A 25739-nucleotide genomic window follows, 5' to 3' on the forward strand; every position below is an offset into this window, starting at 1 on the left:
GGGGTGGGTTCCTGGAATTCTTTTTTAAAATGTATTATCTTTAGAGATAGGGTCTCATTCTGTTGCCCAGTGCAGTGGCACAATCACAGCTCACTGCAGCCTCGACCTCCTGGGCTCAAGTGATCCTCCTGCCTCAGCCTCCCTGGTAGCTGGGACCACAGGCCTGCACCACCACAGCTGGCTAATTGTTTAAATTTTTTTGTAGAGACAGGTCTCACTATGTTGCCCAGGCTAATCTCGAACTCCTGGCCTTAAGAGATTCTTCCACCTGGGCCTCCCAATGTGTTGGGATTACTGGTATGAGCCACTGCCCGGCCAAGTCATAGCACTCTGATGGCTGCTTGGACTCTGCTGTGCAAGCGGTAATGACGCCCACCTTGCCTTCGGTGATTTAAGTTCGGTGACTTGCTCCCTGCCACCCTGAGATCCAATTATCCCCACTGAAGTCAGGCTTTCCGATTCTTGCTCTGTCACCCAGGCTGGAGTGCAGTGGTGCAATCTCAGCTCACTGCAACCTCCGCCTCCCGGGTTCAAGCGATTCTCCTGCCTCAGTCTCCCGAGTAGCCAGGGATTACAGGCACCCACCACCACACCCAGCTAATTGTTTGTATTTTTAGTAGAAATGGGGTTTCATCTTGTTGGCCAGGCTGGTCTTGAACTCCTGACCTCAGGTGATCTGCCCGCCTTGGCCTTCCAAAGTGCAGGGATTACAGACGAGAGCCACCGTGCCCACCCTAATTTTTGTATTTTTAAAAGAGCCAGGGTTTCACCATGTTGGCCAGGCTGGTCTTGAACTCCTGACCTCAGGTGATCCACCCACTTCGGCCTCCCAAAGTCCCACTGTAAGTTCAGACCTAGGAGGAGAGCAATCGCGACACAACGATGCCGTGGACACAGACACGGTTGATAGAGACCAGCTCGTCACACAATCCCAACCCAAGTGCAGTCTCATCGTCACAGACAGGAACCTACACAGAGACACACAACCTATACCAAGGCACGTGTGACAGACACTGCCATTCAGCGACACACACACCACGTTCAGCAATGGGACACACGGGCCGTGGCTCCAGCCACACCAACATCCCTCCACCACTGCCCTCGACCACCACATTCCAAGTCCACAGGCCCAGGGGACATGCAGGGGTCAGACACACAACGACCGCAGCCCCCGCACCCCGCCTGCCTATCCCCTGGGTCCTCACCCCCATGACCCAGGATGCCCCTGGACCAGGGGCCCCTCCTGCTCTGATGCCCACCTACCATACAGGCAGGTCCGGCGGCGGCGGCTTCTTCCTCCCAGGAAGTGGGGGAGATATTTTTAGTTACAATTAACCTCCCACCCAATTTCCCTTCTCCCCAGGCACATCCAATTGGTTTAATTAGAGAGGATTAAGTTAATGAGAGGCATTTCCAGGTTCTGGGAAAAGGGGGAGGAGGGGAAGAGAAGAGTTGTCCCCTCCCCCACTTCCCAGTGTCCCAGCCGCTGGGACTGATGCAGGGGATACACCAAACAACTGCCTCCCCTCTCAGCCGACCTCAAAGCTTTGGCCTGGCCCTGCCCCTCCCTCATATTCCTTCCCCCACCTGCCTTTAAGGGAGGGTGATTGTTTGAAGTCCTTCCAGCTGTCTACCCATCACCCATCCCACCTGAGTCCCGGGGAGTTTTGGGAAGAGATAAAACTCTCATCATAGTCACAAAAACAGTATCAGGCCGGGTGCAGTGGCTCATGCCTGTAATCCCAGCGTCTTGGGAGGCTGAAGCAGGTGGACAGCTTGAACCCAGGAGTTCAAGACCAGCCTGGGAGACACAGAGAAAAGCCATCTCTACCAACACATATAAATAATTAGCCAGGCATGGTGGTTTGTGGCCGTAGTCTCAGCTGCTGGGGAGGCTGAGGAAGGAGGATTGCTGGAGTGCTAGAGTTTGAGGCTGCAGTGAGCTGTGATTACAGAGTGAGACCCTAACTCAAAGACAAACAAAAGCAATTAAAAAATTAAAAATCTGGCCAGGCACAGTGGCTCACATCTGTAATCCCAGCACTTTGGGAGGCCGAGGCAGGCGGATCACTTGAGGTCAGGAGTTCGAGACCAGCCTGGCCAACATAGCAAAACCCCGTCTCTACTAAAAAGTACAAAAATTAGCCAGGCATGGTGGCGCGTGCCTGTAGTCCCAGCTACTTGGGAGGCTGAGGCATGAGAATTGCTTGAACCTGGGAGGAGGAGTTTATGGTGAGCTGAAATTATGCCCCTGCACTCCAGCCTGGGCAACAGAGCAAGACTCTGTCTCAAAAAAATAAATAAAAATAAATAAATAAATTAATTAATTAATTTAAAAAATTAGAATGTCAGAGAATTCTATTTTAAGAAAAAGAGGCTGGGGTCAGGCATGACAGCTAATGCCTGTAATCCCAGCACTTTGGGAGGCGGAGGCGGCAGATCGCCTGAGGTCAGGAGTTCGAGACTAGCCTGGCCAACTTGGTGAAACCCCATCTCTACAAAAGTACAAAAATTAGCCGGGCATGATGGGGGGTGTCTGTAATTCCAGCTACTCGGGAGGCTGAGGTGGAAGAATCACTTGAACCTGGGAGGCAGAGGTTGCAGTGAGCTGAGATCGCACCATTGCACTCCAGCCTGGGCAAGAGAGAGCAAGACTCCATCTCAGAAAAAAAAAAAAAGAGGCTGGAAGCACGGTGGTTAGTGCCCAGGCCCTGGAGCCAGGCTGCCTGGGTTCAAATGGAGCCCAGCCCCACAATCTCCAGCTGTGTGACCTTGGATAGCCGCTTCACCTCTCTGGTCCTGCTTCCTCATCTGGGAAATGGGGACCATGATGGCACCCACCTTCGGGGCTGCCATAGGGTTTAACAGATTCTCAGGTATACGGTTCCTAGAACAGAACCCGGGACACGACACTCACTGAAGGGCTCCATAAGGTCATGAAAGTGGCAGCCCATGCTCTCATCCTGTGCCTGTTCTGCTTTTTGTGACACTTGTTCCTTTCTTCCTTTTTTGAGATGGAGTCTCGCTCTGTCACCCAGGCTGGAGTGCAGTGGCATGACCTCAGCTCACTGCAACCTCCGCCTTTCAGGTTCAAGGGATTCTCTTGCCTCAGCCTCCCAAGTAGCTGGGATTACAGGCATGCGCCACCACGCCCAGCTAATTTTTAGATTTCAGTAGAGATGGGGTTTCACCATATTGCCCAGGCTGGTCTCAAACACCTGTCCTCAAGTGATCTGCCCGCCTCGGCCTCCCAAAATGCTGAGTTCACAGGTGTGAGCCACCACTCCTGGCCTATTCTGAGATTTTGTTCATTTACTCGTCTGCTCAGCAGATATTTTCTTTCTTTCTTTTTTATTTGGGACGGAATCTCGCTCTGTCACCCAGGCTAGAGTGCAATGGCGCGATCTCAGGTCACTGCAATCTCTACCACCTCCCAACCTGATTGTCCTGCCTCAGCCTCCTGAGTAGGTGGGATTACAGGCAGGCGCCATCCCACCCAGCTAATTTTTTGTATTTTAGTAGAGACGGGGTTTCACCATGTTGGCCAGGCTGGTCTGGGCTCGAACTCCTGACCTCAGGTGATCTGCCAGCCTTGGCCTCCCAAAGTGCTGGGATTCCAGGCATGAGCCAGTGCACCCGGCTGAGTGTGGCATATCTTCTGTGCATCCTTCATGTGTGTGTGTTTTGCAGTGTGTGTGTGTTTCAAAGTGTGTGTGTGTTTTGGAGTGTGCATGTGCATATTTGCATGTGTGTCTGTTCATAGCGACGTGTGTGTCTCTGTGCGAATCTCTCCATCGCAGCCTGCCCCGAAGGGGTCCCTCAAAAACCCACACACGTGCCCCTTGGGCCTTGAACACAGAGCAGCAGTGTACATGGTGGGAGGTGCCTGAGAGACTCAACGGTCCAAGGATGGCTCTAAGGAGAGGGTGGCAAAGGGGGAGCTTGGATGGCAGAGGGGCTGAGGGGCACTTGGGAGAGGGGACTGGAGGGCAGTGAGCCAGGATGAAGCAGCCTGGGTCTGCAGGAGAGAGCTCACCTGGACTCTGAAGGAGAAGGGAGGGGAGGCCCCAAAGATATGGGTTTCCAGTGGGGAAGGGGACAGAGACAGATGAAGTCTGAACAAGACAGAGACAGAAAGAATGGCCGGGCGCGGTGGCTCACACCTGTAATCCCAGCACTTCGGGAAGTGGAGGCGGGTGGATCACCTGAGGTCAGGAGTTCAAGACCAGCCAGGCCAACATGGTGAAACCCCATCTCTACTAAAAATACAAAAATTAGCCAGGCCTGGTAGCGCATGCCTGTAATCCCAGCTACTCAGGAGGCTGAGGCAGGAGAATCGCTTGAACCCAGGAGGGGGAGGTTGCAGTGAGGCTGAGATCCCACCATTGTACTCCAGCCTAGTGTGGGCAAGAAAGTGAGACTCCCTCTCAAAAAAAAAAAAAAAAAAAAGGTACCAGAGGGAGAGAGACAGAGCCAAACAGGGGAGTGATCCACACTCTGCCATGGTGGTCTCTCTCTCTCTGGGGGCTGGAGGGGACAGAGGTCTGGAAAGCTGAGAACCCCAAGGGACTCACACTGGTTTCTGAGCCTGTTTTCCTAGTTACAAAGGATAGCCTCTGCCTGTGATGGGCGCTGACACACGGGGCACAGTTCCGCATGTGTTCATCAAAATACCTCCACCATCAGCACAATCATCCTATAAGACAGGCACAGCCTCTCTCCCCATTCTCCAGATGTGGAAACTGGGGTCCAGACAGGTGAAGTCATGTTGTGTTCCAGAGGCGAGATTTGAACCCATGTCCATCCGGAAGCCTTGGAAGTGAGGCTGTCCAAGCCTAACCTGCTCATTTCCTATGGGACAGAGGATGTGATCGGAGAGCCACAGCTGGTAAAGTGACACACGCGTGGCCCTGAGTCTTCATTCTCCCCTGCACGCACATCTCTCGCAGGAATTTTGCAGTTCCCTCTAGTCAAGAGGTGGAGTCTAGGCCAGGCCTGGTGGCTCTTGTTTGTAATTCCAGCACTCTGGGAGGCTCCCAAGTAGCTGAAACCGCAGGTGTGCACCACCATGCCCAGGCAATTTGTTTGCTTGTTTTGTACAGATGGGGTCTTGCTATGTTGCCCAGGCTGGTCTTGAACTCCTGGCCTTAAGTGCTCCACTCGCCTTAGCCTCCCAAAGGGTTGGGATTACAGGCGTGAGCCATCGCGCTTGCACCTGGCCACTCCGTATTCTTATTCGTGATTTATGAGCTTCAAATTGGTAAGAATTTGAAATCTTGGAATACACTCAAGAACTCCAGTTGGTAGCGCTGTGTTTTTAAGACTTTATAATTAAAAAAACAAGGAAATTAGAGAAGGGAGGTGGGGGGACAGGAGGGTGAAGGAATCTCTCCAAAATGTCGGATCCGGGCAACCCTCTTTCCCTGACTGCCCAGCCACCCCGTCCCTTCTCTGTCCTGGCGGCGAGGCCCTAGCCGCTATCTTCTGGCAAGGCCCAGGAGCCCAGCTCAGGTCCCAGGCAGAGGTGAAGGCAGAAGTGGGGCTCAGGGCCTGGAGGCCTTGCCGGTGTCCTTGAGAGCCTCTTGGGTGGGCACTTATGTCCCAGCAGGGCCCTAGGGAGGTAGGTGTTGAGCGGAGGGGCCTTTGGAGGTGGGGTCCTGAAGCTGGAGGACCAGGCAGGAACCAGAGCCAGGTGTGAGGCTGGGGGTCACAGCTGGAGGCTGGGTCTCTGGAGAGGGGAGGAGAGGCCAAGTCAGGAGCGGGAGGGGGCCTGGCCCCATCCCAGCCCATCTGTGCATCCCTCATCAGCCCCAATGTGAGGGGGACACAGAGTGGCTGGCAGTGAATGGCGCAGGGATGTGCGAGGGCCACAGAGACAAGAGACGAAGTGATGAGAAAGAGGGAGACAGAGAATCAGAGTGGAGGTGAGGGAGGGAGACCTACAGACAGAGACAGAGAACAAGGAGAGAGACAGGCAGAGTGGGACAGAGAGAGACCTGGAAGGAATCAGAGAGAATGACATGGGAAGAGAGAGAAGGAATCATACAGAAAGAGACAAAACGGAAAGAGAGAGGAGGCCAGGTGCAGTGGCTCACGCATGTAACCCCACCACCTTGGGAGGCAGAGGCAGGAGGATTGCTTGAGCCCAGGAGTTCGAGACCAGCCTGGGGAACAAAGTGAGACCCCCCCCCGTCTCTACAAAAATAAAAATAAAAATGAATATTAGTCAGGTATGGTGGTGCACGCCTGTAGTCTCAGCTACTTGGGAGACTGAGGCCAGAGGATCGCTTAACCCAGGGGGGTCGAGGCTACAGTGAGTCATGATCAGGAGTGGAGAGACAGAAAAGGAGACAGAAAGGAGTGGAGAAAAGAGCCCACTGGGCATCCAGGCAGTGGGGTGAGAAGGCCCCTCCATCACTACTGATCCAAAGGTCCCCTGACACTCACTCCAGACCATCCCCATCCACGCTTGGCCATGGCAGAGCTGAGTCTCCCACTGCCCTGCTTGGCCTGGATACACCTACCTATCTCTTTTTCCCAGGCTCGGCCTCCAGCGCCCGCCTCCACACATAAGCCCTGTGCAGGCCTCCACTCTCATCCTCAGGGCCTTTCTGCTGGCCCTGAATTCATTAGCCACCTGTCCGGCCACCTGCCTCAACCCAGCCCAAGGAGAACTTCCTCCTTGTGTGCAGGGGGCTGGGACTGTCTCACAGGCACGAGACTTCCAAGCTCTCCTGGCCTTGGCACATGCTATTCCCTCTGTAGATGCTCCTCTCCTGCCTCACTCCTCCCATTCTTCTGGTCTCACCTCCAAAGTCCTCTCCTCCACGCAGCCCTCCTTGAATCCTCCAGTCTGGGTCAGATGCCCCCTCCTCCAAGAAGCCCTCTCTAGGTCCTGGTTGGACCTCCCCCATCCCAGGTCCAACACCCGCCCCCTGTGAGCTCCTCCAGTTCCTGGGCTTCACCATTCCAGCCCTGCCCATTCTGGAGCATCACCATCTGGGGATGGGTCTGTCCCCTTCACTGGACTTTGTGCCCCATGAGGGCAGGGCTGGGGCTGTCATGGTCACTGTTGTGTCCCCAGTATCACCCAGCACAGGGCTGGGCACAGAGCAGCTCAGGGGATGGATGGACAGATGGATACTAAACTAAGGAATTGGGACTTTGTCCCGATGGCACTAGGAAGCCACAAATGGTTTAATCCAGAGAGAGTCAAACTCTGATCTGTGCTTTGGAAACTCCAGGCTGCCTCCCCACCCTGGGCCTTTGCACATGCTGTTCCCCCTGCTTTTGTAAGCAGGGTAGACCTGTGCAAGTGACCTCTTCTCTCTGAACCTCAGTCTTCTTATCTGTGAAATGAAGACTGTAATAGTCTCTCCCTTTCAGGGTCATGGTAAGGACTAAATGAGAAGATGCTCTAAAGTGCCACCAGCATACCAGGCCACAGGAGACTCAAGGCCCGGGAGAGTCAAATAATGCCCCCCTTCCACATTACTCCCTACTCTGCGCAGTGGACTCCTATTCATCCTTCAGTGCCCCATTCAGAGGCCACTTCCTCCAGGAAGTCTTCCCTGATACCCCAGAGATAGCTGATGACTCCCTCCTATGGGGAAACTGTGTTTTATTGTTTGAACTGTGGCACTGGATTGTCACTGGGGTTGCCAACTTCCCCACAAGAGCAGAATCTTCTCAAGATCCAGACCCTAGCTGAGGCATGTCAGGATGGAGTGAGGGCTCAATTTTTTTTTTTTTTTTTTTTTTAGACAGAATTTCACTCTGTTGCCCAGGTTGATCTCAGTTCATTGCAATCTCTGCCTCCTGGGTTCAAGTGATTCTCCTACCTTAGCCTCCAGAGTAGCTGGGACTACGGGTACACACCACCACACCTGGCTAATTTTTGTATTTTTAGTAGAGATGGGGCCAGGCTGGTCTCGAACTTCTGACCTCAGGTGATCCACCTGTCTTGGCCTCCTAACGTGCTGGGATTACAAGTGTGAGCTACTGCGCCCAGCCAAGGGCTCAATTTATGTTTGGACATGTATTATAGATGAATGGGTGTATGTATGTATGTATGGATGGATAGATAGTAGGTGGTGGGTAGGTGGATATATGGATAATGGGATGTGTGGGTGGATGGATGGGTGAGTTGATGGGTAGATGGGTGGATGCCTGGGTAGGGAGATGGGTGAATGCACAGATAAATGGGTAGATGTGTGGGTGGTTGGTCAGTGTTGGTGAGTGGAGAGATGAATGGAGTAAGTGGGTGAATGTGTGGTCAGATGGGTATTGAGCAGGTAGGTGGGTGGACTAGGTTTGGATGGATGGATTGCGGGTGGATGAGTAATTGAGTAATGGATGGATAAAGATATGGATGGGTAAGTGAGTGGATAGATGGATGGATAGATGGAGGAGGAAGACAGATGATGGATGGACGGACAGATGGATGAATGAAACAACTTCCCATCAAGCCTCAGGGAACCTGCAGTACAGGGACCCAGGCTGACCCACTACTCTGGATGTGCCCACTCTTGGAGTCCTGAGGTCTAATGGGAGTTTGAGAATTGCACAATCCCTAGCCCTTAGACACTCACACCTCTCCTGCATCCAGCCTCTATAGATAATGCCATTCTCCTTCCAAGTTCAAACTCATCCCCACTGATCCTGGAAGACAAGAAAGGAAGGTAAGTGGGTCTTTCAGAGACACCCCCAGATGCCTCTAAGTCTCCCCCACCCCTTCCTATACCAAGGGATCCCTCTACCAGGATAGACTGAGTCATAAGAAGGTGCTGGCCCTTTAAGAAAAAGTGGAGCCTTCTGAGGTGTTAGGCTTGAAGTCTGAAAGAAATGAGGTTGTAAGGAAAATGTGGGGGACCAGGAAATCTGTCTTGGCATCACCTGCTCCCCACTAGGCAAGTGACACTGTATTCCGCTTGAATTGAATCGCAGGTGGGCATCTTTGTTTCAGAGGTGGGGGCTGGTGCGCAGGAGCGGCGTCTAGCTAAGGGGGCGGGGCTTACCCGGAGGCCGGACGGCCACGTGTGGCTGCGTCTCGGTGTAGCCCCCGATGGGCTGGCCCTCTGGGCTGAAGGCTGCACCCTGCCCTGCGAAGGGGGTTCAGAGGTGCAGACTGAGCTCCAAGAAGCCCGGGACCCGGCTTTGACGCCCTCCTAAGAACCCCAGGCTCTCCGTCCCCGCCTTCCCCCTGTACCTGTGCGGTTGGATTGATCGATCATCGGTTGCACGATGCGTCTCCGGGCGTTAATGAACCTGGGAAGCGGTCATGGAAACGGAGGGGAATGAAAAGAGGGAGTGGGAGAGAGGCCAAGATCAACGCAGAGCGGCCCGGGAGGACAGCGGCCGGGGAGGCAGGGCGGGGCGAGCAGGGGCAGTGGCTCCGCGCAGCTCAGGGTCTCCGTCAGCACCGCGGACAGCGCCCGGGCTCCCACCCCGGGCCGGCCCGCGGGCGCTCCTGGGCCACTCACCAGTTGTTGACTTGCAGGATGGTGAGCCCCGTGTCCTGCGCCAGCTGCTTCTTCTGTTCCTCCGAGGGGTACGGGTGCTGCGGCCACCAGCAAGAGTCACTCTGCCTGCCTGGCCAGCCACAGTCTGAACCCTAAGGTCTGGCCCACCGGCCTGGGGGATGGGGAGCCCAGGCCCAGGCAGACGTGTGGGACAGCCGGCGCGTCTGAGCGTCTCTGCACTCCCCAGGATGGAGGCCAAGGGAGCCCCAGGCTTGGGGCAATTACATGCCTGCGAGCCCCCGCCTGTTCCAGCAATTAGAGGTTAATTGGCCAGATCTGATTAGAGAGACCGTATTGGGGGAGGGGGACTCCTGTGACATGGTGGAGGGGGCTTCACTGGCATGGGAGAGGGAAGCAAAGCCCAGCCCCTCCCTCTCTGAATCTGTCAGAGTCTCTGTGTGGCCCTCTCCCTATCCATTTATTTATTTATTTATTTATTTGAGATGGAGTCTTGCTCTGTCCCCAGGCTGGAACGCAGTGGCAAGATCTCATCTCCCTGCAACCTCCGCCTCTGGGATTCAAGGGATTCCCCTGCCTCAGCCTCCCCAGTAGCTAGGACTACAGGTGCGCGCCACTATGCCCGGCTAATTTTTTGTATTTTAGTAAAGATGGAGTTTTACCATGTTGGCCAGGATGTTCTCGATCTCCTGACCTCGTGATCCGCCCGCCTCGGCCTCCCAAAGTGTTGGGATTAGAAGCGTAAGCCACTGCGCCCAGTCCTCCCTATCCATTTCTTTTTCTTTTCTTTTCTTTTCTTTTTTTTTGAGACGGAGTCTCGCTCTGTGACCCAGGCTGGATGGAGTACAGTGGTGAGATCTCGGCTCACTGCAAGCTCCACCTCCCAGGTTCACGCCATTCTCCTGCCTTAGCCTCCCAAGTAACTGGGACTACAGGCGCCCGCTACCACGCCCGGCTACATTTTTGCATTTTTAGTAGAGACGGGTTTCACCGTGTTAACCAGGATTGTCTCCATCTCCTGACCTTGTGATCTGCCTACCTCGGCCTCCCAAAGTGCTGGGATTACAGGTGTGAGCCACCGTACCCGGCCCCTCCCTATCCATTTCTTTCTTTCTCTTTCTCTTTTTTTTTTTTTAAAACAGGGTCTCCCTCTGTCACTCAGGCTGGAGTGCAGTGGCGCCTTCATGGCTCACTGCAGCTTCAACCTACCTGGCTCAAGCGATCCTCTAGCCTCAGCCTCCTGAGTAATGGGATCACAGGTGTGCGCCACCATGCCTAGCCAATTTTTTTTTTTTAGAGATGGGGTCTTGCTGTGTTGCCCAGGCTAGTCTCGAACTCCTGGGCTCAAGCGATCCTCCTGTCTTGGCTTCCTAAAGTGCTGGGATTACAGGCATGAGCCACTATGTCTGGCCCTCCATTTCTCTCTCTGTGGCTCTCAAATTCTCTCTCTGTCTCACTATCTCTGTGTGTGTGTGTCTCTGTATCTCTCTCTCTCTCTCTGGGATTCAGTCCCTCCCTGCCTCCGAGTTTCTGTCTGTCTCTGTCCCTCTGTGACTCAGCCTCTCCCTGTCTCCATCTTGCTCTGACTTGGTCTCTGTGTCTCTCTGTTTCAGCCTCTTCCTGGCTCTATTTTTCTCCTGTGTCATTGAAGCACTATGATGCAGTAGTTAAGGCCAGACTGCCTGCATTTGAATCCACTTCTGGCTGTGTGACCTTAGGCTAGTCTCCTAATCTCTCTGTTCCTCAGTCTCCTCCTCATCTGCTAAATGGAGATAATAGTAGCCCCTCCCTCCGAGGGTATGCTGGGTGGATGGCGGGCGGGTGGGTGATTGATGCGTGGGTTAATGGACTTAGTGAGTTAAGTGTCCTGAGCAGCACCTGCACACAGGTGACACTCACTGCTGCTGGATCCTGTCACAATTCTCCACTTCCAAGAGAGTCTCGAAAAATTTCCCGCCATCTCAGTCTCCCATTTCTGGGCGTCTCTGGGGTTTTGGTCTCTGTGGCCCACCCTTCTCCCTCTCTCCATGCCCACCCTCCACCCGGGCAGCAGGGCTCTCACCGAGAGGTGCTGGAACAACCAGGCTCGCATGATGTTGGTGGCCACCTTGGGGAAGATCCCCCTCTTCTTGTTTCGCCGTCGCTCCTGGTCCAAGTCCTCATCTTCCCCCCCAGAACTGGGAGAGGCCACGCTGGTGTCCAGCCCATCTCCTGAGGGAGGGCAGGCATGCTGTGTGTGCGGGCAGTGAGGAGTGGAGGACCAGAGGGCCCTAGGACTCTCCCCCAAGACACCACTCCACACCCCAGCCATCTCTGCCTTTCTGCAAGTCCTACTTGCAATCTAACTTCAATCCTCTGGCTGACTCCCATGTTTCCTTTCCACCTCCCAAGATTCTCACCTTGGTCACTGGAGTTGTCACCACTCTGGGAGGCCAGGCCCCCGCTGGATGGACCTGGGGTCCCCAGATGTACAGACCCGCTATCCTCATGGTCTCGAATCCATATATTATTCTAGAAAACAAGAGTTAGCAGTTAGTGCCAAGGCGGCTGGGCGCGGTGGCTCACGCCTGTAATCCCAGCAGTTTAGGAGGCCAAGGCGGGCGGATCACGAGGTCAAGAGATCGAGACGATCCTGGCTAACACGGTGAAACTCCGTCTCTACTAAAAAATACAAAAAATTAGCTGGGTGTGGTGGCACGCACCTGTAGTCCCAGCTACTCAGGAGACTGAGGCAGGAGAATCGCTTGAACCCAGGAGGCAGAGGTTGCAGTGAGCCAAGATCATGCCACTACACTCCAGCCTGGGTGACAGAGCAAGACTCCATGTCAAAAAAAAAAAAAAGTTAGTGCTAAGGCTTGGGGCATGGACTCTGGAGCTAGGACTCCTGAATGGGAAGCCAGTCCCTGCCTCTCTCCTGGCTGTGTGATCTTGGGCAGGTCACTTCCCCTCTCTGAGCCTCCGTTTCCTTAATTGGAAAATGAAGGACAGGACCAGGCATGGTGGCTCATGCCTGTAATGCCAGCACTTTTGGAGGTTGAGGCAGGCAAATCACCTGAGGTCAGGCATTTGAGACCAGCCTGGCCAACATGGTGAAACCCCATCTCTACTAAAAATATAAAAGCTAGGCTGGCTTGGGCACGGTGGCTCATGCCTGTAATCCCAGCACTTTGGGAGGCGGAGGCAGGCAGATCACCTGAGGTCAGGAGTTGAAGACCAGCCTGGCCAACATGGTGAAACTTCATCTCTACTAAAAATACAAAATTAGCCGGGCATGATGGTGGGTGTCTGTAATCCCAGCTACTCGGGAGGCTGAGGCGGGAGAATCGCTTGAACCCGGGAGGCGGAAGTTGCAGTAAGCAAAGATCGCGCCACTGCACTCCGGCCTGGACTGGGGGACAAAGTGAGACTACGTCTCAAAAAAATAATAATAAATAAATAAAGCAAGAGAAAAAGAAAACGAAGGATAATTAATAGTCATGACGGAGTATGGCCAGTATTCAATGATGAGTTCATCTACATAGAGGCTCGAACAAGACGACCTTACACAGGTCTATGGCATCTTATCTAAAATCCTTGGGGCCAGAGGTGTCTCAGGATTCAGAACATTTCACATTTTTATCTTTATTTTGAGTCAGTGTCTCCTTCTGTCACCCAGGCTGGAGTGTAGTTGCATGATCTAGGCTTACTGCAGCCTTTGCCTCCCGGGTTCAAATGATTCTTGTGCCTCAGTCTCCCAAGTAGCTGGGATTACAGGTGCCTGCCACCATGCCTGGCTAATTTTTGTATTTTTAGTAGAGACGGGGTTTCACCATGTTGGTCAGGCTGATCTCGAACTCCTGGGCTCAAGTGATCCGCCCACCTCTGCCTCCCAAAGTCTTGGATAAAAGGTGTGAGCCACTGCGCCAGGCCCATTTCACATTTTTAGGCAGTAAGTCAGTGCATACACCATGCAGTTCGCAGCCATCCCAGGCAGGCTCTGGGGCACAACCTCGTCATCAAACTCATCAACATTTCCACAGCAACATGGATGAATATTTAACTAAGTAGAATAAATAAAGGCTATAAATAGCCCCTCATTAGTTCAGGTCAGTTTTTGCTGCCAAATGAGTTTGCACTAAATTTATGGGACAAAATCCAAAACTTTGAAGTTTCAGAGACTGTAGCCAAGGGATCTCAGAATTGTAGGTAAGGGGGTCTGGGGCTGTATTATATATTATCTTTTTCTTTTTCTTTTTTTTTTTGAGATGGAGTCTTGCCCTGTCACCCAGGCTGGAGTGTGATGGCATGATCTCGGCTCACTGAAACCTGCACCTCCTGGGTTCAGGTGATCCTCCTGCCTCAGCCTCCTGAGTAGCTGGGATTACAGGCACGTGCCACCATGCCCGGCTAATTTTTTTGTATCTCTAGTAGAGATGGAGTTTTACCATGTTGGCCAGGCTGGTCTCAAACTACTGACCTAGTGATCCACTTGCCTCAGCCTCCCAAAGCGCTGGAATTACAGGCGTGAGCCACTGTGCCCGGCCTTCTCTTTATTTTTTTTTTTTTAAGAGACAGAGTCGGCCGGGCGCGGTGGCTCAAGCCTGTAATCCCAGCACTTTGGGAGGCCGAGACGGGCGGATCACGAGGTCAGGAGATCGAGACCATCCTGGCTAACACGGTGAAACCCCGTCTCTACTAAAAATACAAAAAACTAGCCGGGCGAGGTGGCGGGGGGCGCCTGTAGTCCCAGCTACTCCGGAGGCTGAGGCAGGAGAATGGTGTAAACCCGGGAGGCGGAGCTTGTAGTGAGCTGAGATCCGGCCACTGCACTCCAGCCTGGGAGACAGAGCCAGACTCCGTCTCAAAAAAAAAAAAAAAAAAAAAAAAAGAGACAGAGTCTTGCTCTGTCACCTAGGCTGGAGTGCAGTGGTGCAATCTTAGCTCTTTGCAGCTTCAAATTCCTGGGCTCAAGCAATCCTCTCGCCTCAGCCTGCCAAGTAGCTGGAACTACAGTTGCGCCTGGCTAATTTTTCTTATTTTTTGTCGAGATGGGATTTCGCGTTGTCCAGATTGCTCTCAAACTCCTGGACTTAAGCCATCTTCCTGCCTCGACTTCCCAAAGTGCTGAGATTACAGGCGTGAAGCCACTGCAGCCAGCCTCGTAGTTTCTTTATGCAAACTCCAACACGCTTTGAGGAACTCGACAATCGGTAGGATTTACCCTCTACCCAGCTCTGTGCGCCAGGAGGTCAGCTCACCCATATGGACTGCAGTAACACTTCTTCAGTTTAAGGTTGGGTTAAATCTGCCCAACCTGTGGTTTTAGATTAGCTGTATTCTTCTACCAAAAATCTCAGCCACTGTCAAGCAATCTGCTCCTCTCTCCAGTTCTGGTGACCACACCCCCTCCCACCCTTCTGTTTTTTGAGACAGAGTGTCACTCTGTTGCCCAGGCTGGAGGGCAGTGGTGAGATCTCGGCTCACTGCAACTTCCGCCTCCTGGGTTCAAGTGATTCTCCTGCCTCAGCCTCCCAAGTAGCTGGGATTACAGGCGCACAACACGACATCCAGCTAATTCATTGTTTGTTTGTTTTTTTTTTTTTTTTTTTGAGACGGAGTCGTGTTCTGTCGCCCAGGCTGCAGTGCAGTGGCGCGATCTTGGCTCACTGCAAGCTCTGCTGCCTCCCGGGTTCACACCATTCTCCTGCCTCAGCCTCCCAAGAAGCTGGGACTACAGGGGTCCGCCACCACGCCCCGCTAATTTTTTTGTATTTTTAGTAGAAACGGGGTTTCACCGTGTTCGCCAGGATGGTCTCGATCTCCTGACCTCGTGATCCGCCTGCCTCGGCCTCCCAAAGTGCTGGGATTACAGGCGTGAGCCACCGCGCCCGGCCATTGTTGGTTTTTTTTGTTGTTGTTTGTTTTTTTGAGACGGAGTCTTGCCCTGTCACCCAGGCTGAAGTGCAATAGCGCAATCTCGGCTCATTGCAACCTTCACCTCCTGGGTGCAAGCGATTCTCCTGCCTCAGCCTCCCGAGTAGCTGGGATTATAGGCACATGCCACCATGCCCGGCTAATTTTTTTTTTTGTATGTGTAGTAGAGACGGGGTTTCACCATGTTGGCCTGGCTGGTCTCAAACTCCTGACCTTGTGATCTGCCCGCCTCAGCCTCCCAAAGCGCTGGGATTACAGGCGTGAGCCACTGCACCCAGCCATCACCAGGCTACATTTTTCTTTCTGTGACTGCAGTTTGAAGGTTTGCTTGTCTTGTATGTGACACTGCTGTCGCGATTCCTGTGCAAGTGGGTATAAGGCTCCAGGACTTGGCCAGGCACGGTGGCTCACGCCTGTAATCCCAGCACTTTGGGAGGCCAAGGTGGGATGATCACTTGAGGTCAGGAGTTCAAGGCCAGCCTGGCCAACATGGTGAAACCCCATCTCTACTGAATATACAAAAGTTAGCTGGGCGTGGTGGCAGGCACCTGTAGTCCCAGCTACTCAGGAGGCTGAGGCAGGGGAATCACTTGAACCTGGAGGCAGAGGTTGCAGTGAGCTGAGATTGCACCACTGCACTCCGGTCTGAGTGACAAACTGAGACTCCATTAAAAAAAAAAAGGCTCCGGGACTGTGTCTGGGTGCATCTGGCTGTGGGGTGGTTGTCATGTGAGTGTATCTGAGGCAGTGTGGAGTGGGTGTGCGTGTGCTGTGAAGATGTCATTGCCAGGTGTGTTGACAGTAGGATTGCCTGGGTGTGGCTCTCATGTGACTTTTCCTTGAGGCTTTGCCCCTCTACTCTGTACGTAGATGTGGTGAGTCGGGATCCACACGGCTGTGCTGTGCTGTGCTGTGTATGTTTGCCGTCTGGTGTCCTAAGTGGATAAAACTGTAGTGAGGCTGCATCTGAGATGGTGCCACCTTATTGAATTGCTTCTTTGGGTTTCTTTGTGGTCCCATCTGAGCCTGTTGAGTCTATTTCCAAGTCTGTGTGGATGAGTCTGGGGCCATGTGGCTGTGAGTGGTGTGTGTGTGTGCGATCTCGGCTGCAGCCCGACTGTTATGTAACCAGGGTCACGTGTGTACAAGAGGGCACCATGGTCAGTCCGGGACCAAGCGTGGTTATATCTGAGTTTGCCAGGCAGTACCTGGGGCTATTGGGCTCTATGTCCATCTGTGTGGCTGTTTTGTGTGGCTGGAGCAGGGGTGTGTATGTGGTGGACATACACACAATTGAGAACGGCGTGCAGAACTCGGCTGTGTGTTCTATGCTGCTGTCATATGGCTGGGGGTGTGTGTGTGAGTACACGGTGGATGCTACTGTCCAGCTATGAGCAGAAATGGCTATTGCTGAGTTGGTGTGGCTGTGTGTGGACCTGTGTGGGTATAGCTGAGTCTGTGGGTGGCATCTGCAGCTGCTGGTGTGCACATGTGTGTGCACCGCTGCCCAGCCGCATCCGAGTCTGCACAGCTGTTGTGTAGTGGGTATGTGGCTGTGTGCATATGTGTGCCCCGTGATCAGGTTGACTGTGGTTGCGTCTGAGGCTGTGTAGTGCACATACGCCCTCATGCAGTGTCCAGGCACAGCTGTGGCTGCAGGGCGATATGCCTGGTGCCCGTCCCAGGCCCACCTGGTCTGGGAGGCTGGGGCAGGAGGCTGGGTAGTCCTCGAAGTCCTCCCTGCAGCCGCCGTCCCGATCCTCGATGACCAGGTCGATGGGCATCTTTCCCTTGAGGCAGGTGATGTAGCGGTGACAGAAGTTGTCGCACAGGTCGTGGACCTGGGGGGGCACCGGGGTACTGGGGGGGCCACCCGGGGGGCAGGGCTGGGGTGCACAGGGATGGGGGCGGCATTCTGCTTCAACTCCAGTGGGGAGAGAGCTGGAAGGTGGGAGGCAGAGGCGACGAGAGGGGGTGGGATGAGGTGGGCAAGTGAGGCTGTTGGGGGGTGAGACGCACTCACCTTCTCCAGCTCCAGCAGATGGAACCGCAGCACTTGGATGGCCTGGATCATCTGAAAACGTGGGACAGGAGGTGAGGGAAGACAGAGGGAATCCAGGGAGGGAGAAGGGAGGAAGAAGTAAGAGGAAGAGAAGGAGGAAGAGAGGAGAGACAGAGAAACAGAAAGAGTGAGATAAAATGACAGGGACAGGGCGACAAAGACACTAGGCGCGAGGGGGAAAGAAAGAACAGAGATGCAGTGCAGAATTAAGGAAAGAGTGGGTGTTAGATTCAGAGGTAGAGACAAGAGTAGCAAGAGACGAAAAAGGGCCCATCACAAAGAGGGAGAGCTAAGGTGAGCCGTTCCGATTGGCATTCCCACCCTCTGCTTGTAGGCCCCCAGCTCCAGGCCCCGCCTACCTGCAAACTACATTTCCCAGAGCCCTTTGCCAAAGGGTTTGGCCAATAGGAAGCCCTGGCAAGAGCTTGGGGAGCAAAGGATGGGAGAGGCTGGGGTATTTCTCCCTCCTTTCTTCTCTATCTTCTTTTTTCTCTTTCTTTTTTGATATGGAGTCTTGCTCTGTCGTCCAGGCTGGAATGCAGTGGAGCGATCTCAGCTCACTGCAACCTCCGCCTCCCAGGTTCAAGTGATTCTCCTGCCTCAGCCTCCTGAGCAGCTGGGACTACAGGCATGCACCACTGTGCCCCGTTAATTTTTGTATTTTTAGTAGAGACAGAGTTTCACCATGTTGGCCAGGCTGGTCTCAAACTCCTGACCTCAGGTGATCCACTTGCCTCGGCCTCCCAAAGTGCTGGGATTACAGGCGTGAGCCACCGTGCCCAGCCTCTTCTCTTTCTTTTCTTTTTTCTTTTCTTCCTTTCCTTCTTTCTTTTTCTTTTTTTGTTTGTTTGACACGGAGTCTCGCCCTGGTGCCCATGCTGGAGTGCAGTGGCAGGATCTCGGCTCACTGCAACCTCTGCCTCCCTGGTTCAAGCAATTCTCCTGCCTCAGCCTCCCGAGTACTTGGGACTACAGGCGAGTGCACCACGCCCAGCTAATTTTTGTATTTTTAGTAGACAGGGGGTTTCACCAGGTTGGTCAGGCTGGTCTCGAACTCCTGACCTTGTGATCTGCCTGCCTCGGCCTCCCAAAGTGCTGGGATTACAAGCATGAGCCACTGTACCCAGCCCTTCCTTCCTTCTTTCCTTCCTTCCTTCCTTCCTTTCTTCCCTCCCTCCTTCCCTCTCTCCCTTCCTCCCTCTCTCCTTCCCTCCCTCCCTTTCTGTTTTTGTTTCTCTTCTCTTTTTTCTTTTCTTTTCTTTGTTTTTTTGAGACAGTCTCGCTCTGTCGCCCAGGCTGGAGTGCAGTGGCGTGATCTCGGTTCAATGTAAGCTCCGCCTCCCGGGTTCACACCCTTCTCCCGCCTCAACCTCCAGAGTAGCTGGGACTACAGGTGCCCACCACCACGCCCGGATAATTTTTTGGTATTTTTAGTAGAGACGGGGTTTCACCGTGTTAACCAGGATGGTCTTGATCTCCTGACCTCGTGATCTGCCTGTCTCAGCCTCCTAAAGTGCTGGGATTACAGGTGTGAGCCACAGCGACCGGCCTCTTTCTCTTTTTCTAGCTACCTATGAGAGACAGGGTGTTGCCCTGTTGCCCAGGCTGGTGTGCAGTGGAGCTGATTAAGGGTTACTGCAGCCTCAACCTCTTGGGGCTCGAGTGATCCTCCCGCCTCAGCCTCCCAAGTAGCTGGGACCACAGGTGCGTGCCACCACACCCTGCTAATTAAATGTTTTTGTAGAGGTGGGGTGTCACTACATTGCCCAGGCTGGTCTTGATCCCTGGCCTCAAGCTATCTCCTGGCCTTGGTCTCCCAAAGTGTTGGGATTGTAGGTGTGAGCTGCTGCACCCAGCCTCCTCTCCTTGGGAAGCAGTCCCTGTGCTCACTTTGGCATGGGTACTATTCATCTGACGGATGGAACATCAGACACTTTTTCAGTGCTATTCTGTGCCAGGTGCTGTCCCATGCACTTGACTTGCATTCACTCATTAAATCCCCACAGCAGCCCTCCAAGACAGAAATTACTACCAGCCACACATTATAGACGGGACGCCAGGCACGGAGACGCAGAGTGACTTGCCCTGGGTCACAGAGCTGGTGAGTGGCAGAGCTGGGATTTGAACTCGGGCCATGGGTCCCGTTCTCAGACTCTAGGCTGTACCACATGGCATGTGGGCAACAATCATGGCCATTTGGGAACACGGACCAGGTGGCCTCCTCTCTGCACCACCTCAACCAACCCCAGGGATGAGGAGTCAGGACAGGAGACCCATCGTAGGAGTGGGTGTGGGGGAGAGCTTGGGTCTCACCAGATTGTCCAGTTCTGGGTTGGAGGAGAAGAGGGGCCTCTCAGAGCGAACCTGGGAGGGAAGAGAGAGGCCGGCAGGGGGATGTCCCACCTTCCACCCAACCCTCCTCGCTGGCTCTCCGGTGCGGTGCTTGGCGGGTGGGGAGTGCCCACCTGCTTGGCGAAGGCAGCGATGTCCTCGTTGAAGGAATCAGAGGAGCAGACGTCGCCGCCGGGGGGTGTCCCCAGCCCAGCTCCGGCCCCGTCACGGGGAGAGCATGTAGCCAGTTCACATTTCTCAAAGACCAGGGCCAAGAGGGGGAAGAGTGGGTGTCTGGGGAGGCAGGAAAGGAGAGAGGTCAAGGGAGAGGCTGGGGGGTGAATGGAGGGGCTGCAAGGTGCAGAATAGCTGGGAAGGGGACAAGAGACCCGGAGAGGAGACAGTGACTCGTACACAGAGAGAGACGGAAACAGACCCAGGGAGCAAAGAAACAGAAGACAGAGAGAGAGACAGGAGCCTGAGACCGGCCCCCACTCACCCATAGATCTCATCCTTTTCCCTCCTCAGGCCGTCACTGTCCAAGCCTGGGGGCAGCGGCTGGGGAGGCCGGTGTGGGCCGTAGGGCCCTGGTGCCGCGGGCACTGCCTCTGGGAAGCCAGCCAGGGCTGCGGGGCCATCCGCGATGCCTGGGTAGTGCGGCAGCTCATCGTACTGGGGGAAGGTGAGAAGAGAAGGGGGGAGCCCCAAGGAGGAGTCAGCACCCCGAGACTCGGCTGAGGAGCTTCTCTATCCTGGAACCCAGGAGACGCCTCTCTGTGTCCCAGAAACCCGCTTCTGGTCCCCAAGTGTCTGAGCCCTGCCCCTTTGAGCCCTCCAGGTCCCCTGGAGCTGTCTGGGTGGGAGTGAGGACCCCGTCCAGGCAGAGATTCCTGACATGCGGGCAGGAGGACCCAGAGGGAGAGACGGCAGGGTCTGGCTAGGAGGGAAGAGAGATGGAGAGAGTGGCATGAGAAGAGGGAGACTGAGACGGAGACAGAGATAAGAGGCAGAGACAGAGAGAGACAGACAGAGAGAGAAATCCATGGACACCTCCTGCAGGAACCGTGCATTGCTGTACACAAAGTACACATACGAAGCCTCCCGTCTTCTATTTCATTTCACAGTTGGCAGATATGCACATCAGAGTAAGTCTCAACAACATGTCACACCCCACTCGCCACGTGAATCCACCACACACGGAGACACAGCCATACACACCAATCCACATGCACACTCGTGTGTCAGTCACACCCAAATCCCCCCCAACGCACACATGCACACACACACACACAGCCCAACACCAGGCACAGGATTGAACGCATGATTGAGACATTTAGCACATAAATGAATGAATGAATGAATGAACGAGGCATTTAGCACACCTGGCTTGGCTCACGCTGTGAGCACTTGTTGCTGGAGAGGGTCACTAGGCACCACCACAGAGACACACTTTCACACCCAAGAAAAACACCATTATGGGGTGGGACGCCCGCATCCTGTCATCACAGAACCATGCACCTGGGAAGCCTGGGGCACATTTCACTAGGTCAGGTCAAATCCCTTCCTCAGTGATGAAGACATGGAGGCTCAAAGAGGCAGCAGGACTCCCCTGGGAAGAGGCTAGAACGTTCCTGCCTCCGACCCTTGCTGGCTGGGCACCCTGGCTCTGCGTGTCCCACTCTCTCCCTCTTCCTCTTCTAACTTCTCCTGTGCCCTGAAGTTGAATCCAACTGCTCCCCGCTGCTCATGGCACACTCACCAAACTCGGTCCCCACAGCCCACCCAGAACCCCCAAAGCGGGGGCGCACCTCCTCCCCCGTCTCCTTTGCCCGTTCCCATCCCCAGGGAGAGAGGCTCCCTGGGGCCAGCAGCCTGGTGAGACCGCCCCTCCCACCCCTGTCCCACTCCTAGCCCTGGAGAGGCAGGGGAGACTTGGAACAAAAGTAGAGCGAAGAGAAGGACGGAGGAGGGCAGAAAAGGAGGGGGACGGTGAGGTGGGGGCGGCTGAGATGGAGGAGGAAGCCCAGGGACAGAGAGCAGAGAGACTCGGGGGCAGAGAGAGGGGGACAGAGAGGCAGAAAGAGGGAGGAGACCCAGGCAGAGAGAGGGAGACAGACAGGCAGAAAGCGGGGGGGGGAGACCCGGGGCAGAGAGAGGGGGACAGAGAGGCAGAAACGAGGGGGAGACTGGGGCAGACAGAGGGGGACAGAGAGGTAGGGAGAGACTGGGGCAGGGAGAAGAAGCTAAACGGTGGGGAGGAGGCGAGGCCCAGGGGCAGGGAGAGGGGACACCTGGGGGCAGAGAGGGAGCACAGAGGGACTGGGAGACCCAGGGGCGGAGGGAGGGGCAGAGAGAGAGGTGGTGGAGAGGACGGATGGGCTGATGCGGGGCCAGCGCCGGAGAGGAGGGATGCAGGGACAGGGGGTGCAGAAGCGGCCGGGGCGCGGGGTCCCCGCCCTGAGACCTACCCTCCGGGCCATGGGCTGAGGCCGGCGGCAGCTCCCGGGTCCCTCCAGAGCCTGGCCGCGGGGGAGGGCGCAGCCCGGGGCCGCAGCCCCAGACGGCCCGCAGTGTCGACGCCAGGGGGTGGGCAGGAGGCTGGAAGCGCGCCCCCCCACCCCCGCCGCCGTCAGCGGCAGGCGCCGGGCCGGGTCGGGGCTCCGCGCATGGACCCCGGCCCCCGCCCCCAGCGGGGGTCACTGCCAGGAGCGCATCGCCGCTGGGGCGGGGGCAGCAGGCGCGGGCGGGGCGCCCGAGGCCCCCTCTCCTGGGCCCCCCGTCCCTCCCCCGGCTCCGGAGGGAATCGAACTGTCCCGAGACGGACAGACCGGGGACCGCGAGGGGCTGGGGGCAGCCCGGGGCGGCGGGGGGTCCGGCGGCGGCTCGGGGGTGCTGGCGGCCGCGCTCCCCGTTCCCGGTCTCTCCCTCTCTGTGGTCACATCCGGAAGTTCCACGGCGGAGATGCTTAACCCACTGTCCGCCGGCGCGGCCGGGCGGGGCGGGGCTGGGCTGGGGCTGCGGCTCCCCTCCCTCCCCTCCCCTCCCTCCCCTCCTCTCCCTCTCTCCCCCCTCCCCCTCCCCCCTCCCCATCCGCGCCCCGCCCCGCCCGGGCCCGCGGCCTCTCCCGGCGGCTTTTGTATCGGAGTCGCCCTGGGACGCGTCCTCCTCGGCCCCCGCCCCTCCCGCCGCGCGCGCTCCGGGTCGCTCTCCCCCCACCCCGCTCCGGGTCTCCCTCTCCCCTTGCCGGCAGCCACCCGCCTCTGTCTCGAGTTCTCCCCCACCTCTGTCTCTGTCTCTCCCCTCCTCGTCTCTTTTCTCTCTCATTTTCTCCCTGTTTTTTCTGTTTCTCCTCCCACCTCTTCCCGCCTCTCTCCCCGTTTCTGTCTCTCCCTCAACCCCCAACCTCTCTCCCTGTTTCTCTCTCTCCCCGCTTACCTCTCTCTCCTCTGTCTCTCCCCCCACCTCTCTCTCTCCCTCTGTTTCTCTCTTCGCTGTCTCTCTCCCCTCCACCTCCCATTTTCTCTGTTTCTCTCCCCCTCACCTCTCTCCTTCTGTTTCTCTCCTCCCCCTCACCTCTCTCTGTTTCTCTGTGGTTTTTTTCTGTTTCTCCCTCCTCCCACCTCTACCCCCCTCCCCGTCTCTCTGTGTGTCTCTCCCTCTCCTCCATCTCTCTCTCCGTTTCTCTGTCTCCCCCCATACCTATCTCCCTCACCTCTCTCTCCCTCTGTTTCTCTACCCCCCCACTCCCACTTGCTCTGTTTCTCTCCCCTTCACCTCTCTCTCTCTGGCTCTCTCCCCCCTCACCTCTCTCTCTGTTTCCCTCTTTCTCCCTTTCCCCACCTCTCTCCTATGGGACGGAATCAGAGGAGAGGACAGGAGGCCGGAAGGAAGCCAGCGTTTAGATTTTAGTTTCTCTTCTTGCCCTCACCCCTTTCCCTCCCTCCTCTGGGAGACAGGGGCCCCTGTGCCTGCGCCTGTGTGTGTGCGTGCGCGTCTGTCGGGTGTGTGTGGTGTGTGCTTGCATGTGTGTGTGCATTGTGTGTGGTGTGTATGTGCCTGTGTGTGGTGTATTTTGTGTCTGTGTTTTGTGTGTGTGGTGTGTGTGTCTGTGTGTGGTATGTGATGTGTGCGTGTGTGGTGCGTATGTGGTGTGTTCATGTGTGTGCGTGGTGTGTTTTGTATGTGTGGTGTGTTTTGTATGTGTGGTGTGCTTTTGTGTGTGTGGTGTGTGCATGTGTGTGGTGTGTGTATGTTTTGGGTGGTGTGTGTGGTGTGTGCATGTGTGGTGTGTGTGTGCGTACTCGTATTGTGTGTACCTGTGTGTGCATACCTGGGTTGTGTGTGTGAGTACCTGTGTGTGCGTGTACCTGTGTGGTGTGTGGTGTGTGTTTTTTGTGTGTGGTGTGTGTTTTGCATGTGTGGTGTGTGTGGTCTGTATGGTGTGTGTTTTGTGTGTGTGTGGCGTGTGTGTGCACGTAACTGTGTGGTGTGTGGTATGTTTTGTGTGTGTGTGTGGTGTGTGGTGTGTGTGGTGGGTGTGTGGTGTGTGGTATGTGTGTTTTGTGTGTGTGGTGTGTGTGTAGCATGTGTGTGCGTACCTGTGTGGTGTGTGTGCGTACCTGTGTGGTGTATGGTGTTTTGTGTGTGGGGTGTGTGTGCATACCTGTGTGGTGTGCGTGTGGTGTGTGGTGTGTTTTTTGTGTGTAGGGTGTGTGGTGTGTGTGTGTGTGTACCTGTGTGGTGTACGTGTGGTGTGTTTTTTGTGTGTGGTGTGTGTGTGTGTGTACCTGTGTGGTGTGTGTGTTTTTTTGTGTGGTGTGTGTGTACCTGTGTGGTGTGTGTGTTTTTTGTGTGTGGTGTGTGTGTGTGTGTACCTGTGTGGTGTGTGTGTTTTTTGTGTGTGGTGTGTGTGTGTGTACCTGTGTGGTGTGTGTGTTTTCTGTGTGTGGTGTGTAGGAGTGACTACGCGTGTTGTTTCTGTCTCTGGATGTGGTGGGTACTGTCTTGGGCCCCTGTCTTGAGCCTGCAGCCCCCTCAGCTGCTCTCAGGGAGTCCCTGGAACCCGCAGTCTGTGGGGTAAACCCTGGGCCCCCACACAAGGTGTTGGAGGGCAAGTCCGCGACTTTCATCGGATTCCTAAGGCGAGCTTTCAACCTGAGGTTCTGAGATCAAGAAAAAGATTCATGCAGCAGCAACTTCTTGAGCACCTACTACTTGCCAGGTGGTGTTCTGGGGACATAGCAGGGAACAAAAGGCAAACTTCTTGGTCTTATGGCACTCACTTTTCCCTGGGGATGGGTAGGGAAGGGAGGGTAGTGGAGTAAATGGATGCATAAATATTAACTAGTGCCTGGAGATGGCCAGTGCTCCGAAACAAAGCTGTGTAAGAACAGTGTGGGGAGGGCGGCTTCTGTAGGTTGGCCAGGGACAGCCCTCAGAGGAGAGGACATCGGAGCTGTGCACATACCTGGGGAGAGCATTCCAGGCATGGGAAATTGCAGGTGCAAAGCCTGGAAAAGTCGGGGGAGCAGAAGGTGCTTGGTGTGTCCAGGAAACATCTAAGAGGCTATCGAGGTAGGGGGCGAGGGGGCTGGTGGAGACCCCTGGATTCATTCTCCCCATGGCATCTTTTACATTGGGGGTCTTTAGTCCCTGGTGTCTTCACCTTCCCGCGGGGGGTGTGCAGGTGGCTGTCAGGAGACCTGTGAACCCAGGGAAAGTTCCCTGGGAAACTGTGGACTGGGTGCCTCTGTTTTTTCCCCAGGGAAGTGGCCCATAGTTTTTATCCCATTCTCACAGAAGGACACTTGACCCCCCACAAAATCCTGAAAGTCACCCCGAGGAATAGCACCAAAGAATGGGACAGAGATCCAGAGAGAAGGGGACAGGCATGGGGGGAGTGGAGGACAAGGACCCTGATGGGGGTGGGGGTACAGAGATGTAGAGACAGAGGG

The 25739-nt window shown here is 55.2% G+C and overlaps 1 protein-coding gene across 2 annotated transcripts; it reads right to left on the minus strand.

Annotated features, from left to right (window-relative positions):
• Positions 1–5311: 5311 nt before the first annotated feature.
• MEIS3 (Meis homeobox 3) lies at positions 5312–22709 on the minus strand. Of its 2 annotated transcripts, none has more exons than XM_030913671.1 (13): positions 22254–22709; positions 20285–20457; positions 19920–20079; positions 19768–19818; positions 17416–17466; positions 17084–17182; positions 11879–11990; positions 11542–11690; positions 9483–9559; positions 9209–9267; positions 9018–9101; positions 8592–8661; positions 5312–5728 (listed from the first exon to the last, which is right to left on the minus strand). In XM_030913671.1, exons 1-12 carry the CDS (start codon positions 22263–22265, stop codon positions 8612–8614), a joined length of 1077 nt encoding a protein of 358 aa, XP_030769531.1. In that variant the 5' UTR covers positions 22266–22709; the 3' UTR covers positions 5312–5728; positions 8592–8611. The 2 variants fall into 2 exon arrangements, with proteins under 2 accessions (XP_030769531.1, XP_010375702.1); XM_010377400.2 differs by having other exon boundaries at positions 17084–17233.
• Between the last annotated feature and the right edge of the window lie 3030 nt (positions 22710–25739).

This window comes from Rhinopithecus roxellana, chromosome 12 (genome assembly GCF_007565055.1).
Source record: "Rhinopithecus roxellana isolate Shanxi Qingling chromosome 12, ASM756505v1, whole genome shotgun sequence".
NCBI classification, from domain to species: domain Eukaryota; kingdom Metazoa; phylum Chordata; class Mammalia; order Primates; family Cercopithecidae; genus Rhinopithecus; species Rhinopithecus roxellana.

What these genes read in the sequence shown, in the direction of transcription:
- MEIS3 (XM_010377400.2), bottom strand. An exon ending in TGACAACTCCAGTGACCAAG is followed by an intron (nt 11,691 to 11,878) that starts GTGAGAATCTTG and finishes GCCCTCCCTCAG; the next exon opens with GAGATGGGCTGGACACCAGC. An exon ending in CGTGGCCGTCCGGCCTCCGG is followed by an intron (nt 8,662 to 9,017) that starts GTAAGCCCCGCC and finishes CTTGTCTTCCAG; the next exon opens with GATCAGTGGGGATGAGTTTG.